Genomic DNA, 17,506 nt, shown 5'->3' with positions numbered 1-17,506 from the left:
ATGTAGTTGGAGAAACAAGTAAAAAGATTCATTTCTTAATCCAACAACTATTTACTAAATACATACTAGGCAAATAAGTTCTAAGTTTAGGACTGGTGTTGGCACAAAAAGACTGGGACAGTTACAAACTTCATGAATCAGCTTACCTGTTTATTCAGGAATGAAGTTTCACACAGGAACAGGGGATGCAGGGTTGAAATGGCATTGGTGAATCCACTTCCCAAAGGAAAATGAGCCATTGAACAAAGAAAGGACTGTGTTTACTCTGAGGGGTGGTCTAGTTAACATATCAGTTTCCTTGGGTGCTCAGGAGTTTGAACTTTTTTGGGTTGGGGGCTCTGTGGGCAGCCTCTCCTTTGGAGGAGATTAACCCTCCTAGAGACTGTTACTTTAAGGGTGTTAAGACACCTCCTTCGCATCAGCAGCCAGCATCTGGAAAGATGGGAGATGAAGACTATCAGTGCATGACGTCCTTCTTTTTTACTCCCTTTTCTCAGGCCACATTATCTTGGGGATTTTTTTCATTTTCCAAATCTATTACTGGGTACAGTGAACAAAGCAGACAAAAGTCCCTGATGGAAGAGAAAAATAATACATGAAATAAGTATTATGCACACAGTCCAGCTGAAGGTTGTAAGTGCAGAGGAGAAACATAAAGCAAGAGAGGAACTAGGAGCATTCCTGCCTGGGGGCTGAGCACTTTTCAATGTCCAGAGCCAGAGAAGGCTTTACGGGTGGCTAACAGGGGGGCACAAGGCATAGCCGTGCCAGGTCTCTATCAGCCCTACCTCCTGCTTTCTCCCTGCTTGAAGGCAGCCACAAAACTTCATATTCTTTGAATGTAAGTTTTCTGAGTGCGGAAGTATTATTTTCTCTTGTTTATTGCACAAGAGAACATGATTTATGAACGCTGACTCAAAGCTTATAATATTCAAGTCAGTTAAGCAGCAATTATTACAGCTATGTTGGAATTTCCTCCTTCAGGATTTACTGAGTACCTGGTATGTGAGTGAGGCTTGGTTTTGCCCTCAAGGAACTTAGAGTCTAGTTTATGGTGGACACAGTCAAATCACAAATCCCACAGGGGTTCCCACAGGCCAAGGTGGCCTGGGACTTTTCTGGTGGAACTGCGAAGCCACAGTTGTAATTCACACCCTAATGTTCATGGCAGGACTGGTCCCACGACGTGGCGCAGCCCTCCAACCCCAGAGGTGAGGCCTCTTTGGACAGCAGGCCGGTGAGCTCTCTTCTCCCTGATGTGCCCATGCCTCGACCAAAGTCGAGGCCCAGGCGACCCGGCTTCGGGTGTTCTGCGAAGGAAGGGAACCAGTTCTCGCTGGGCCTGCTGGGTGTCTCGGGCGGTCCCGAAGCCCAGCACCGTGGCCAGGCTTGGCCGCTCTGGGACGCGCGGGCCGGGCCGCGCCCCTCTGCCAGCGTTGGGGCACGCTCCTCCGGCTCCTCCCGCTGCTTCCCTGCGGGTCCCGCGACTCCAAGGGGCGGGGACCGAGCAAAGGTCCCAGCGGGCCCTGCCTCTTTGCTCCTTGAACGTCGCTGCCGGCCGGCGCGCGCCGGGCTCCTCTGACTCTGCAGGCGCGGGCGGGAGCGCGCAGCGGCGGGGGACCGAGCGGCGGCGCGCGGTAAGTGTGCGGCGGGCGCGTGCTGAGGACTCCGCGGCGGCTCCTTTTTTATCTGCGGGGGTGTCCGCGGCCGACCGGAGCCGAGGCTGCGAGGCTCACTCCCTCCCGACACCCCTCTTCTCCTTCCCTCCTAAGGCAGACGAGTCCACTGGCCGGCCCCATCCTCGCGCCCCATCCTCCGGGTTCCCGGGCCCAGGCTCCATCCCCTCACATCGCCCTGTCCCCCTCTCGCGCCCACCGGCCGTTCTCATCCCCGCTCCTCTTGCCCGCTGCCTCTTCCTTCCCCGGGCGTCGCCAGCGCAGCGGGCACCTTCTTTCTCCCGCATCCCTTCACCACCCCGACCCCTCTCGCTCATTCCTTGTCTTCCGGTTTCTCCCCTGGGTGCTGCGAAGGCTTCCCCAGCATGGGGGCGTGTGCGCATGTGGGGTGGGGTGGGGACCGCGGCCACGAGCCGACGCGGGATTCAGTTTCTCTGGTCCCCACCTCTTTGGCCCGGGTTATAGTGGGCCAGAGCTTGGGGCGGAGGCCAAGTTCAACCCCCACCCTCCTTGGTGTTCCTAGAAAGACCAGGATGACTGAACAGTCCTCTTGGTGCCTCCTTTGGCCTTGGCTGGACGACCCCGGACCCTTTCGGGGGCCGCTTCCCATTTGCACCTAAGAGAGAAAGGCCAGAGTGCAGTTTGCTGTAGGCTGAACCAACCCACCGACCCAGGACCCACACCCCTGGATCTGAATGGGACAGTGAGAGGGATGGATAAGTCTTGAGGTGGATGCTCTCGGGAGGCAGGCAGACAGACCAACAGACTAAAGACCAAGTTAGAGTGGAATGAAAGAAGTACTGTGAGGTGGGAGAAGCAGCCGAGTGAAGGTAGAATACAATTAATAATCTTATAAATCCACTACCAACGATCTTCCATAAAGGAAAACCCCGAGGAGCCCGGCGCGTGGCATGAACCAGTAATCCCAGCTACTTGGGAGGCTCAAGCAGGAGGATCACCAGTTAGAGTTCAACCTGGATAACTTAGTGAGGTCATGTCTCAAAATAAAAAATGAAAAGGGCTGGGAATCTAACTCAGTGGTAGAGCACACCTGGGTTCAATCTCCAGTACTCAATAAATAAATACATGATTTCATACATACATACATAAAAGGAAAACTGCTGCGAGAAGTTGAGGCCAGACAACTAGATAGATCTGAGAACTCTCCTTGGGTCCCTAAAATTGTTTTTCTTTCCTTTCCACCCTACTTTCTTTCTTTCTTTCTTTCTTTTTTTTTTTTTTTTTTTTTTTTGAGGCAGGGTCTTGCTAAATTGCCCAGGCTGGCCTTAAACCTGCCTTCAGAGTAACCAGAATTACAGGCATGAATCACCATGCTCAGGGACAAGCTTTACATTTTCACAAGTGCATTTTTTTTTCTTTTCTTTCTTTCTTCCTACCTTCCTTCCTTTCTTTCTCTCTTTCTTTCTTTTTTAGTATCAGAACTCAGAGTCACTTAATCAATGAGCTACATCCCAGCCCTATTTTATTTTTTATTTTTGAAGCAGGGTCGTGCTAAATTGCTGAGGCTGGTCTTGAACCTGCAATCTTCCCTGCCTCATGAGCCACTGGGATTACAGGTGTGTGCCACCATACCTGGCTCTCTTCATTCTTTTGAACTCTGCAGGTGCTCAGAAGAGTTGCTCTTGCTCTCTCTCTTTATTTTTATTTTTATTTATTTATTTATTTGGTGGCATGGATTGAACTCAGGGGCAGTTAACCACTGAGCCACATCTCCAGCCCTTTTTTATTTTTTATTCGGAGACAGGGTTGCTTAGAGCCTGGCTAAGTTGATGAGACTGGCTTTGAATTTGTGTTCCTCCTGCCTTATCCTCCATAGTTGCTGGGATTACAGGTGTCCTCACCATACCCCACTCTCTGTATTATTTAGATTATTATTATTATTATTATTATTATTATTATTTGTGGTGCTGGAGATGGAACCCAGGATCTCCTGCATGCTAGTTAAACTTTCTACCGCTGAGCTACACCCCCAGCCCTCCTCTCTATTCCTAATCAGGTCTTGTCTTCTGTTTGTTATCCACTCCCCAAAAACCTTTGTTGCCTCACCCCTCATCCTTGTTCAAGTTTATGCCTGTCTTGTGACCATTATGTCTTTGTTTCACACGTGTGAAACAATTATTTTTGGAAGAGATGATAGAGTATCTTTAATTTGTGTTTTCATTAAAAATGCACTCAGGTACTGGACTGTAAATACCAGAAGTTAAAGCAATTTAACACCTCTGTTTTAATTCAGTAGACTCAATTTCACTTTGTGATTCAGAAAACTAAAAGTAATTCAAGATGTGTTGAAGTTGTTAACAATGAGACAAGCACACAAGTACAGCCACGTCTCCTTTCCCCAGACAGTGGGGAAAGAGCGGGAGTTCCTTGGCAATTATTTCTGGTTCCACCATAACTGTACTCTTTACAAAATGAGTCATATGTAGCCCAAAATGAAAAAGAAAGAGCTGAACAGAAGTCAGCAGAGCAAGGCGGGCCAGGGCACTGATTCTGGACTTAGACAGACTCCGGTGGAATTGTGTCCCTCATTCTCTAGGTGACATCCAAGGCCCTCCAGCTGAAGACCAGGTGCTGGACATGTTGGGCTTATTGTACCTGAAGCAAGGAAGACCATGGGTAGGTAGCAGGTGATTTTGGAGGAGGGGTTTAAGGAAGTGGGTCAGATGCTGTCAGGAGGCGATAGGAAATTCTATGGTTATTATCTTCCTAAATTTGTCTAGAAGGAGAAGCTCATAGAGAGGAACTGCTGTGGTTGGTCAAGAAGCAGCGGTTGCTCATTAACCAGGAGCATGTGGGAGGTGGTGTTTGATCATTTTGTGGTTTGGACCATGTTCGTGTTTGGTCTGTGGTCAGATGTGATTACAGGGTGGTCTGGTGTTGGTCTTGATTTATGATCACAGAGTGGCTTTGCCTGATGTTGATGCCCTGTGACATTGCTCACAGTCAGCTGGAGAATGCCAAGCCAGCTCCTTGCCATACCGGTGCCTGGCTGAATGTCCCACACCAGCTCCCTGATGTCAGCGCTACTTCTCTACTTCTGGTGATCTTGGGAAGTTATATAATGTCTTTGAACTTCAGTTTCCACTTCTGTAAAATGTGAACCATGCCTGCCATGAAGAGGAAATGAGGAAACACGTACAAAGCTTAAAGCCCATGCCTGGAAGGAAGCCGCGACTCAACACATGCTTGCCCAGCTTTATCTAGTGTATTTGATGTTGAGGTTTCTTCCCTGAAACTGTTCTAGCAGAGGCCCAGGGCTGCTCTGTGGAAGAATCCTGAATGGGATGTGAGGGTCAGGTCCCTTTCAATTTATAGGTCAGGGACGTCTGTGACTCCATCCGTCTGTCTCGACTAGTGCTAGTGGTTGTAGTGACTTCTCCTGCTGTCATGACGGTAGAGCCTACTTTTAAGATTCCTTGTTCCCACAAGCCAGAGACCCCTGTTGGCTGTGTGTTTTGCTTTGGTGAGGGCTTGATTCCTGGTCTCCTGTCTCCTGGTCTCTTGTCCAGGAGTCTGACTCTAGCTAGGATGTTCTTACCACATATACTTTGGCTCTCTGAGTTATAATCTGCTTTGAGCTATGAAACCAGAGAGGCAGGTGAATAGACTTTGCTAACATAATTCTTAAGGCTCCAGGTGAAAGCTTAGGTGATGTGTAACAACTATGAACTGCAGCACTTTTTTTAAAGCTATAAGCTACGTGAGCTCTGTCTTCCCTGAGACCATTTCCATCTACTTCCAAGTTTCAGCAGTGGGACATTTCAATTCAAATCAGATTTCTGGTTAGTTGAGATGTTAACCACCGAGCCACACCCCCAGTCCTTTTTTTTTTTTTTTTTTAAGTCTTTATTTAATTAATTTATTATTTTTCAGGTGGTGCTGAGGATTGAACCCAGTGCCTCACACTTGCTAGGCATGTTCTCTTACCACTGAGCTACAACTCCAGCCCCGACAGTCCTTTTTTATATTTTATTTAGAGACAGGGTCTCTTGAGTTGCTTAAGGCCCTCCTGAGTTGCTGCGACTGACTTGGAACTCACGATCCTCCTGCCTCAGCCTCCCAAGCTGTTGGGATTACAGGTGTGCACCACCATGCCTGGCTGGCAGTGTGGGTTCTAGGTCCTTCATTCATCTGAACCTGAGCGTGCATTTTATCTTCCTTGGCTACACAAGTTGCTCAAAATATTTGAGAATTATGGTGGCAGTATATTACCTCTTAATGCCATGTGGCAAATGCTATTGTATTGTTTCAATCCTATATTTTTGGTTGATATATTTTACCAAAAGTTTTTAGAAATAACACAGAAGATGGGCCAAAGACATCAACAGTTTAAAAGAAGAAATATAAAAAAGGCTTTAAACAAACTAAAAGATGTTTGATTTTATTTGTATTAAAATAAAATAACCTAAATCTATATTGAGATTCAATTTCTCACCATTAGACTGGCAAAGATTCAAATGTTTGATAACATGCTGTTGCTAAGACTGATTTTCACACATTTTTGATGAGACTGCAGAATGGTACAACCCTTAAAATTACAGATGCATTTACTCATTGATCTAGCATTCCTTTTCTAGGAATCCACTCTTCAGATATACTTGCTCATGTATGAAAAACATGTACATACAGGAATACATAGCAAAATTTAGAAATAATTTAAGTGATGAGCATTACAGGACAAGTTAAATAAACAATGAAAAAATATCCATGGGGAAGGAGTACTATGCAACGATAAAGAAGGTACTAATATGGAATGGTCTCTAGGATGTCTTGTTACATGACAAAAAGCAAGGTGCAAAACTGTGTAGACTCCTTTTAATTTGTATTTGTGTAAAGAAACATGAAGGTAGTAATATAACTGAATAGAAGAGGAGTAAAATGGTAGTAAGATAAGGATGTGGGCAGGAATGAGATTTCTCAGCATATAGCTTCTTACATAGTTTACTTTTTAGATTTTTTTGTGGTACTGGGGATTGAACTCAGGGCAGTCTACCTTGAACTACATCCTCAGCTCTCTATTTTTGTTTTTATTTTTGAGACAGGGTCTTGCTAAGTTGCCCAGGCTGACCTCAAACTTTGGATCCTCCTGCCTCAGCCTCCCAAGTCTCTGGGATTTCAGGTGTCACCATGCCTGACCATGGTTTACGTTTTTGCACCTTGGAAGTGTAGCATGTGTACAAACAATGATAAAAGAGAAACCTCTAACTTTAACTTCACCAGGAGATTATTTTCTAAGAATTTCATTATTGAATAAGCCTGATTCTAATGAAAACCTACTGAGCAATCGCCATTTCCACTAATTCTCCCTAAGGCAACCCACCCTGTCAAGAAGGCAAATTGGCCATGTTTATAAAGAAAAAAAATCATTACAGATTAATTTAGAAGTTCCCTTTTTTTTAACCCTCTAATCCCTCTAGGGAGGATTGGTATCATTACCAAGGCTTTGCCACCCACAACAGATGGATCTTATTTTGCTTTTTAACAGCAAGCCTAATTTTGCTTCTATAGAAACCTGTTCAATTGGAAGGCAAGTTAGTGAACCCCCTTTCAGCTTGTCCCAGAAAAGAATATAGAAACCATAAAAATAGAGATCCTGACACCAAAGGTAAACTGAGACAGGCCCTGCTGGGCCTCCTCTCTTGAAATAGCAGAATAAATTCCTACAGGTCATTGGGGAGACCCTATTTCATTAAAAGTTCTTCCCTTGTGTTTGGAAAAATAAGCCCTGCACCTTATCCCGAGGACAACTGCCGAGGGTACTCCCCTGTTGTTCCTTCAGTCTGCTGCCTATCTGATTCCTCCCTGGTGACTGGCTTCTTTTTTTTTTTTTTTTTTTTTTTGTGCTGGGGATTGAACCCAGGGCCTTGTGCTTGCGAGGCAAGCACTCTACCACCTGAGCTATCTCCCCAGCCTGACTGGCTTCATATTATCCCCCACACTTGAGGTCCTCGGAGGACATCCTCAGGGTCTCCTCTCTCTCCTCACCCCTCGTCCAACCAGAGTTCCATCACTGGGCCACTGAGAGTTCGGAGCTTCGTTGTTTCTTTTTCATTTCACATCTGTTTCCCTCCTGTGCATTTCTTATTTTGCTTTCGGAGATCTTTCTAGGTGATCATTCTGATCACCCGGCTCTGTAGTCATGCCCTCCAGTGGCTCCTGCTGCCCTGGCTCCCCTTTGAGGGAGGCATGGGCCTTCAAGCCCTGGTGGGGGGGCCTCCTCAGCCTTGTCCTTGGCCCTTCCCCACTCTGAGGCCCTGCGCTGCAATACAGGAGTCAACCCCAGTGCTTGAGACCATCCCAGGCCTGCCAAGGAAATGATCTGGGCATGGCAACACAACCCATTGTCCTCTGGGCTGTCACCTGCTTGCCCATGGCCCCCCCATCTCCACCTCCAGCAGCTCCCTGCTGCTCTGACTGTGCTCCTCTGCGTCAGCAGCCTCACAGCGTACTTTCCTTGACTTTCTTCTTCTTGGCCTACAGAAGTTGATTCATGGGTGCATCAACTTCAAGAGGACTGCTGTGACTGTGTATCTCTCTCCAGTTGGCTTCATGTGCCTTTTTCTTGTTTCATTGCATGTAGCTATTTATGCCAATAACTAACATAAAATCTAGCTATTTCTCCTCTGGCCACCAAACTAGTAGCTCAATAAGTAGCGATTATTATATTAAAAACAAAAACCAAAAAACTTTGTATCCTAAATGCTTAAACACAGTTCCTGGGTTTAGTGTGTAGTCGAGAATAATCAATGAAGGATTCAATAAAAGATTTTGGTGAATGAAAACATGAGTCTTCCATGGAATGCAAGATACTTGTACACTTCGTGAGAGACGAAATTGAGATGGGAACCACAGTATACTTAGTGGTCCTTCTTTCATGTTCATTGATTCAGAAAGGAACTTTCTTAGCCAGGTGCAGTGATACATGCCTGTAATCCCAGTGACTTTGGAGGCTAGGGCAAGAGGATCACAAGTTTGAGCCCAGCATGGGCAACTTTGTGAGACCCTATCTCAAAATAAAAAATCAAAAGGACACTTGGTGGTACAGTGCCCCATGTTCAATCCGCAGTAGCCGCCCCCACCCCATCCCACAAAAAAACAGAACCTCCTTGCATATTTCAGAATTTCTTCCTTAAATGTTCATTTTTACTGTTAATAAGAATAGGGTCAGGTAGCAACTGCTTTATAATGATCCAAGTAAAAGTACTTTAAAGAAGAACTTGATTAAGGCAGATGTTTTCTGAGGCCCTAGAGGAGATTCATGTTGAACAAAGCAAAATGGCTGAGTCTGCTCTTAAATTTTATGAAACTGTCTGACTAGGTGACCAAGCCAAGCACCAGGTACAAATCCCTATAAAACATAGCTCTTGTCTATTAGATATTTCAGCTTAATCATGGATATTTTTTTTAAATGTTATTTCAATTTGTGGTTTTTTTTGTGTGTGTGTGTCATTTTTTTTGCGTAATATTTTTGTGTGTGTGTGCATCATTTTGTGTGATATTTTTAATTGTACACGTGTGTGTGTGTGTGTGTGTGTGCAGTTTGTGCATGGTGAATTGTTTATCGTCTTTGCTCCTGTTTTTACTGGGATATTTTAAAGCTTGATCTGTAAAGCTTTTTTCTAATAAGCACTCTCACACTTCATTATAAATATTCCTAGCGCTTTCTCAGTTTGCCCATCTCTTTCTAAAGGCCCTTCTTATGCTACAATTGTACAAATGTTTCTCTGTATTTTCTCCTACTACTTTTATGGTTTTATTTTTCCTCAAAGAAACCTCTCATCCATTGAGAATGTCCTCGTGTGTGGTAGATGAGAGGAAGCAGACTTTAGTTTTTCCAGAATGTTAGCCCGTTTCCCCAGCACCGTTTGTCAAGAGCACTGTTCTTGTCCCACTAAAGGAGTACTTTTCTTTTCTATCTTCCAGTATGTCTCTTCTTTTCCCTGCAGCTCAAACGTGACTGTGCCATTATTTCCAGGTTAAGAAGTAACAGCTAGTCACTTTTCGTTTCTGAATCGGAAGGGTCACAATGTAGAGAATAGATGCTTTTGACCTTACAGAAAACAGTCATCGCTAGGCTAATCTGCTGAGGGACTAATTCCAGGATGCCCCATCCACTACCCATCATAGATAGCAAAATCCTCAAATGCTCAGGTTCCTTATGTAAAATGATAATTTTTTTTTTAAACTGGAAATTGAAACCCAGGGTACTTAACCACTGGCCACATCCCCAACACTTTTTATTTTTATTTTGAGACTGGGTCTCCCTGAATTGCCAAGTCTGGCCCTGAACTTACCATCCTTCTGTCTCAGTCTCCCAAGTCAACTGGGATTAAAGGCATGTGCCACCACACTCAAGTGCCTTCCAGATTCTTGGTAGGATTGTATTTCTTCACCCTCATGGTTGGATGAGACTGTGTAACTAGTTCTGATTGAGTTGTAAGTGAACAGGCCGTGAATCCGGTTGGGCCAAAGCATTTAACTGCAGGGGTGAGACCACCCACAATTCTCCTTTCTGTTAAATAATGACTGATGATGTTTAAAGCTGTGGCTTTTCCTTTGGTCTGGATCCCTTAATGACTATAATATATAGAGCTCTCAGCCTACACTGGATTGTAAGCAACAAATAAATCTATTGTTACAAGCCACTAAGATGTGGGTATTGTTTGTTCCAGAAGCATAACCTAGCCTGTCCTGACCAATTCACATATTTTCTTTTAATATCTCAATTTAATTTCTTTGTCATCAACTGAACTCAAATTAGAGGGTTTCCTAGGGAGAAAATATTATTTCATGTGAACTATTGAGATTAGGGAGAAATACAATTTTAGGGAAAAAGACACAAAATAATAACTTCATTTGATTTTAAGATAACCTTATTTTTTTTTTTTTTTTTTTTTTCAGATAATCTGGAACCCTCAAAATGTTTGCCAAAGCAACAAGGAATTTTCTTAAAGAGGTTGATGCTGATGGTAACCTGATTTCTGTATCAAACTTGAATGACTCTGATAAGTTACACCTTCTAAGTCTGGTAACCAAAAAGAAGAGATACTGGTGCTGGCAGAGACCCAAGTACCAGTTTTTATCTGTCACCCTTGGAGATGTACTCATGGAAGACCAATTTCTAAGTCCAGGTATGTTTCTTTGGGTATTCTATATTTATTCCCAGACATAAGATGGATCTTCTTTGAGACATGTATTCCCTGGAATTGAGGTGATACCTTCTAATGAATTCTCATTCTTTGCCTACTATTTTAAAAACATACCCTTACTTAAAATGAACAAAATTCTGCATATACAACATGAAAAGTTATAGCTTAACTTTTTAAAAATATTATTTCAATTTTGGCATAAAAGTCAGTTGTGGCCATTGTGGATGTTGTGGGCACTCAGTGTGAGTGGAATGTATCTCCTACTCAAAATTTTGTTTCGTGTTGAGGTTGTTGAATGCCACATACCTATCAAGAGGGTGTGAAGACTCTCAGGCTGGTCCAAAATGGCTACGGAGATTGGAAGGAGTAAGGAGACAGGCTCAGTTTTTATTGTGATTACTGGGTGGAGATGGGGTACAGATTGGAGCTTGTGTGGTGTAACTTTCACTAGCACCAATGAAGGCAGCAACTGGACTTTCTTACCACTTTGTCCAAATGTGCAACAGAACAAGAAAAGGGAGAAGGGGGGGGGGGGGGTTGGTAGCTGTCAGCAGCCAGATTGCACAAAAAAATTGGACACATTATTATAGCATAGTCAAGTGCAGCATTTCAGTCAGTGATAGGCTAAATATAAGATGGTGGTCCCTGTATTACAATCATATTGCTTAGTGACATCTTAGCTGCCTTAGTTTGTGTAAGGGCACTCTATGCTGTTTTAACAATGATGAAATTGCCTAACGATGCATTCCCCAGAAATTGTCCCTGTCATAAAGTGACGCATGACTATGCTTATGAAATACAGACAGATGAAAAAGGGAAAAGAGCAACAAAAATTCCACCATTGCCTGTTAATTTCCAAAGACTGCATGGTAGTCTTTTTCTCTCTGTATCTAATTTTTTTAAAAATGTATTTTACATTTTTAGATGTGGGGGTCTTGCTATATTGCCCAGGCTGGCCTTGAGCTAGGATCAAGCAATCCCCTTACCTCAGCCTCCTCAGTTGCTGGGACTACAGGAGTGCACCACTGTTCCTGGCCTTGTCATCCCACTTTTAAAAAAACAGAATTAGAGTGACTGGGCATGGTGGCACATGCCTGGAATCCCAGCAACTTGGGAGGGTAAGGCAGGAGGGTTGCAAGTTCAAAGCCAGCCTCAGCAACTTACTGAGTCCCTAAGCAACTCAGTGAGACCCTGTCTCTAAATAAAATACAAAAAGGGACTGGGGATGTGGCTCAGTGGTTGAATATCCCTGAGTTCAATCCTGGGTACCCAAAAAACAAAAACAAAAACCAGAATTAGAATCATACTACCTATAACTTTTTCCTTTTTAAAAAATTTAACTTTATATAAATTTTCTCCACTGGTTTAAATATTTTAATGATATTTTCAACAAACACCTTATTCCTTTGTGTGTATGCAGCATAATTTGCTTAATCATTCCAATTTAGTGCTTAGTAAAGAAGGCTGCAGTGAACATTTTGTTTGTGTTTTTATGGTTGCTTTTTAAGCAATTGCTTTAGCATGAATTCTTAGAAATAGAATACTAGATCGGAGGTTGGAAACTTTTTGAAGACTTGCTACTTTGCTATTTTACTTCTTAGCATATGGTGATATGTGACAGTAGTATTAGGTTTGTTTGTTTGTTTGTTTTGTTTGGGTTTTTTTTTTTTTTTGTACTGGATCAGGATTCACCTTGAACTTCCCATTCTTCTGCTTCAGCCTCCAAGTCGCTGGAATTACAGGCATGCACCCCTGTGCCCAGCTTCATCAGTTCTTCATTAGGGGATGGAGTGTGTCTGAGTCCTTCTTCAGCTCTAAAATTCTCTAGTTTTGTGATTGTATCTCTATTAAAGGGGGAAAGAGAGGAGAATATTTGATTTTATAAATAGTCTCCAAACTTTCTTCTGAACAAGTACTCCAGCCAGTATTCTCTTTAGCCAGCCCACTGGAGCTGCCAAGCAAGGGGAGAATGAATTGATATTAATTTTGCATCATGCCCCGGCTTGGATTTGTGTACTTTCTAGTAAAATTTCTATTGAATTGTGAAATAACTAAATATAAGCAGGAGCAAGAGAGGAAAAAAAAAAATACCTAAAATAGACCAGGGGCCCCTGAGTAATTGGAGTTTCTCTGCTTTGCAATATAAAATGGCTTCCTGTGGTGTCCTGAAAGATTATGAAAACCACATTGAGTTGGTGAGGCCAGTCACTGTCACTGCAGGATTGTAGTTTAAAATAAATACTGTATCCTTTATGTTCTTTCATCCTAAAGGAATGTACCAAAGTAGATGCCGAATCTAAGAAATGAGGAACTGAGTCTCAGGACTTTTGTGAGTTCAGGTGTTCCCAGAAGTTAATCCTTAGACCAGTCAGTATCTTGGGATGTCCAACAAGATATCCTTCATGGGGTCATTTTCTAAAATACAGACTCATTCAAATCAGAGATAAAGTGATAAACTTATTTTTTAGCACACATTTTCCAAAGCATTGGACTTTGTTATAAAGTAAACCTGACCTTATTTTTTATTTAATGATTTCTGATTATTAGTTATTATTGTTATTTTGTTTTGCATCCAAGATAATTTCTCCTTTAAAAAAAAAAAAAAAAGAATATGATCACCATCACCATCTGAGGTCAGATCTCATCCTGGGTTCTGTCATGTTGGTTTTAGGGCTGTCATGAGAAGTACTCTCTACTTTATCTACCACATAGACTTAGGATGCTTTGCCTTTGGGTGTTTTTTTTTGTTTTTTTTCTGCTCCCAGCAGCCCTGGCACAAGTGTTGCTCAGGGGTATGTATGTGGAAGGGACAGTGATTTGGTTGTTGGCAGTTGTGTGACAGCCTGATGGTTTCCTCAGTTTTTCCACCATTAGCAGTTGATAACTGATTTAGAAGTGTGGGCAAATGACATCTTTTCAGAAGGTGTGTCTAGGGTAGTGTTCCAGTTTACAAAAAGTCTTGATTGTCCTCACTTTGTGACTAGTTTTGGGGACAGAGTTTCCAACAGTGGTAATAAGCCTGAATCCAGAACTGTGTACTGAAGATAGAATTTCTGTCTGCATAGCACTTTGTAGAACCTAAGACTAGCCTGTTTACAAGAAAAGAATGCTGCTCTGGTCTAAACCCAGTAGACAGATTGAGCCTTCCTGTATGCCACACTCTGAATTTCATCCTTCTTATACATCAACTAGCAACAGCATCATGTAGGTATCATTGGTTATCTCCAAATTACATATGAAAATCTGGGGTGCAGGTAAATGAATGTTGCCCAGTCTTCCAGGGCTGGCAATGTAGCTCTGTGGTAGAGTACTTGCCTAGAATACTTGAGTCCCTGCACCAAAAGAAGTTCTCACTCAAGGTCTCCCAGTTAGCAGTATTAGATCAAAGATATGATCTTAAACTCTTACTATCTGCCCCACCCTGTTTCCCAGAACATTTCCCGAAGTGTTTGTATTCCACAAGATGTTAAGTAGGAAAGGCTTTGAGATGAGGGCATTTTCATAGACTTCTTATTTTTGGTGGTGGTGGTGGAAAATGATGCTGTTTTTTGTAAATTGCAAAGATAATGAATGGTGAAGACTTATCAATGCTGGGTAAGGAGTGGGTTTTCTTGACTAATGTGAACGAAATACAGCTGCTGAGTCAGTGTGTGGATGGATTCTAGGTGGGTTTGAATCCCTTGTGAAGGGTAACCAGGAGCCCAGTAGAACCCTGGATCGGAGAAATGGAAAACGGCAAGTGTGAAGTTCCTAGCAGTTTCTCTCTCTCTCTCTCTCTCTCTCTCTCTCTCTCTCTCTCTTCACTGACTATTGAACCTAGGGGTTCTTAACCACTGATCCACATCCTCAGGCCTTTTTATTTTTTATTTTGAGACAGTATTTCACTAAGTTGCTTAGGGTCTCACTAAGTTGCTGAGGCTGACTTTGAACTTGCAATCCTCCTGCCTCAACCTTCCAAGCCATGGGATAATATGCGTGCACCACCATGCCAGCTCCTAGAGGGGTCTTAATGTATCCTTAACCATGTGTTGATGGAGACTGTTTATGGTTGTATCTGTTTGGATTAAAAATGGAAACAGGAGGCTGCAGTGTAGGTCAGTGATATCAGTAGTAGAGTGTGTGATTAGAATACCCAGGGCTCTTTGTTCAACTCCAGAGCATGCATGTGCACACACACACATACACAAAGGAGGACAGTAGAAGCCTGGAGACAGGAGAAAGCTCACAGTTCACATATGAGATCATCAGATATTTATCTTTAGGGTTCAGATAAGAAAGCCAGATCTTTAAGAAGCTCTGGTAGCAACCACTGGATATGGTCAGATGAGGAACATGGCAATTCCAGTTGATGTGATTGAAGGTGGGATACCAGGTGGTGGTGTTAGATTCCTTAGCATCTGGGAAGACAGGAAAGAAGAAGGAAGAGAATTTGGAGCTTCTACATGGTGATTGAGGGGGTGGGCATGCCCAGCTGACTTTATAAGGAGGAGAGTGATAAGGAATTGCATGATAAAGAATTAAATGGCAGGCTAAAGAACAGATGGGAAAATGTAAACATGGGAAGGGAATTATCTGATTGGGGAAGATAATGAGGGACAGGGAATGTTCTCCAAGACTGGTGGATGGGAAGGCAAGATGACCAAGGACAGGTTCAGGTGGCTGACCTGCCAGATGCTGAGGCATTCCTCTAGGGGGTGGGGTGCAAATATGACGAGGGCTTAGGTGTCTTCCACCTGCCGATCCTTTTCAGTCTTCACTTGCAAAGCACACATTTAAAATGTTCTGTTTCTTTATTGGATAGTGCTTTTTAGTTAGGTTTGTGTTGCTGTGATCAAACTACCTGACAAGAGGAACTTGGAGGAAAAATGTATTTGAGGCTTATGGTTTCAGATGTCTCGGACCATAACAACTGATTGCATTGCTCTGGGCCAAGGTGAGGCAGCACATCAGGACAGAAGGGAAGAGGGAAGGCAGAGGGAAGCAGAGAGAAGGAGGGGGGAAGAGGCTATAGGGAAGATGAACCCTTTTAGGGCACACCCCCAATGACCCACTGCCTCTAGCTACTGGCCTGCAGTAACCATCCAGTCCATTCTAACTAGGATAGACTGTTTAGGTTATAGCTCTCACAATTCAGTCATTTCACCTGTGGGCATAGGAGCTTTTGGGGGATATCTTATATCCAAATCATAAATTCTACCTGATCCCCAAAAGCTCATGTCCATCTCATGATACAGAATGCATTCAGTCCATCTCTAAGAGTCCCATAGTTTGGAGAGTTCTAGCATTGCCCAAAAGTCCCAGTCCAAAATCTCATCTGGAATTTTGGCAACTCAAGGCAAACTCTTGGCTGTGGGCCACTGTTAAAATAAAAAACAAGTTACCTATCCAATATCCAGTGGCACAGAAACTTTCTTATTCTAAAAGGAAGGAATAGGAGCATAGAAAGAAGGGATAGGGCCAAAGCAAGACCAAAACCCAGATGGGCAAACAGGTCCCTTAACCCTGTGTACAACATCAAGGACACATTGCAGTGAGATGTGCTCTCCAAAGGGCATGAGCAGTGAGCCCCTTTGGCCTTGCTGGTTGCAGTGCACAGGCTTCTCTTTTAGCCTGGTTCTTTTTGCAGCCAGCAAATTTGGTATACAGCCCATGTTGCTGACATCTCTTAATTCTTGGGGTCTCCATTTTAGCTTTGGCTTCACTTTCAGAGCTCCATGCATCACTGTCTCAGGGGCAGCCTGCTACATTTTGCCTGGCTGCCTAGGTCTTCCCTTGAAATCTTAGTGACCATGACCTCCATGACCCCTGAACTTGAGTATCCTGCATTCCTGCAGAACCAGCACCATGTGGATGACACCAAGATCTTCTGCCAGCTTGCACAATATCTGGGATCAGAGCTGCAGCAGCCTCTGACCACCTGGGTAGCTGAGTCTGGTGAAATAACTTCCTAGGCCCTGCTATCCAATCTGGGTGTCCCCATGATCTTTTCTTGGAGGAATTTTCCTTTTTACCTCCTTGAACTGGAAGTGGATATGATCTTGCAAATTCCTGAGATGCCCTTAGGGCATCTTCCCAGTTCTTCCCAATTGTCTCTATGCAAAGTACTTAGCATTTCTTTTGGAGATGTAATCTCTTCAATAAGCACAGCTTTCTTGGCCCCAGTTATACAAGCACTTTTCTGGTCAAAATGCAAGTTTTTAAAAATCCTTCAACTCTCCTTATAGCTCCCAATCCTCACAGTAAACCTGAATAAAAGCTGCCAGCAAAATTCATGCCACTGACTGAATGCTTTGCTGTCTTCAGCTTTCCTCTATCAGATTAATTAGTCCATCATCTTTAAATTCAGCCTCACCAAAAATCGTAGGACATGGGCAACATGTAGACAACTTCTTTGCCAGAATGTAACATGAATGGCCTCTAATCCAATTACCAATAGAGTCCTCATTTCCCCCTGAAACCTCATGAACGCAGTCTGCTTTCCTGTCAACATTCAGGTCTTCTGACCTCTCACCAGAATTGCCCATTAATCTCCGCTTACAAAATTCTAAGGCTTCTCTAGCCTGCATTTTTGAACTTTTTCGAATTTCTCCTCTAAACCATTTCCAAAACCTTCTGAACCACATGATCAGGTTAGTCACAGCAATGACCCCACTCTTGGTA

The 17,506-nt window shown here is 43.4% G+C and overlaps 1 protein-coding gene across 1 annotated transcript in view; it reads left to right on the top strand.

The window, feature by feature from the left end:
• The first annotated feature begins 1,404 nt into the window (after positions 1-1,404).
• GSDME (gasdermin E) overlaps positions 1,405-17,506 on the top strand; it is a 75,798-nt gene continuing 59,696 nt past the window's right edge. The window contains exons 1-2 of the mRNA XM_079151131.1: positions 1,405-1,637; positions 10,599-10,828. Of these exons, the coding sequence (XP_079007257.1) occupies positions 10,618-10,828 (211 nt within the window). The 5' untranslated portion in view covers positions 1,405-1,637; positions 10,599-10,617. The remainder of the gene's footprint in view (positions 1,638-10,598; positions 10,829-17,506) is intronic.

This window comes from Sciurus vulgaris, assembly GCF_902686455.1.
Source record: "Sciurus vulgaris genome assembly, chromosome: 8".
In the NCBI taxonomy this organism is placed as follows: domain Eukaryota; kingdom Metazoa; phylum Chordata; class Mammalia; order Rodentia; family Sciuridae; genus Sciurus; species Sciurus vulgaris.
Note: the sequence above shows the minus strand (reverse complement) of the source record. Positions and strands in the feature narration are given on the sequence as shown.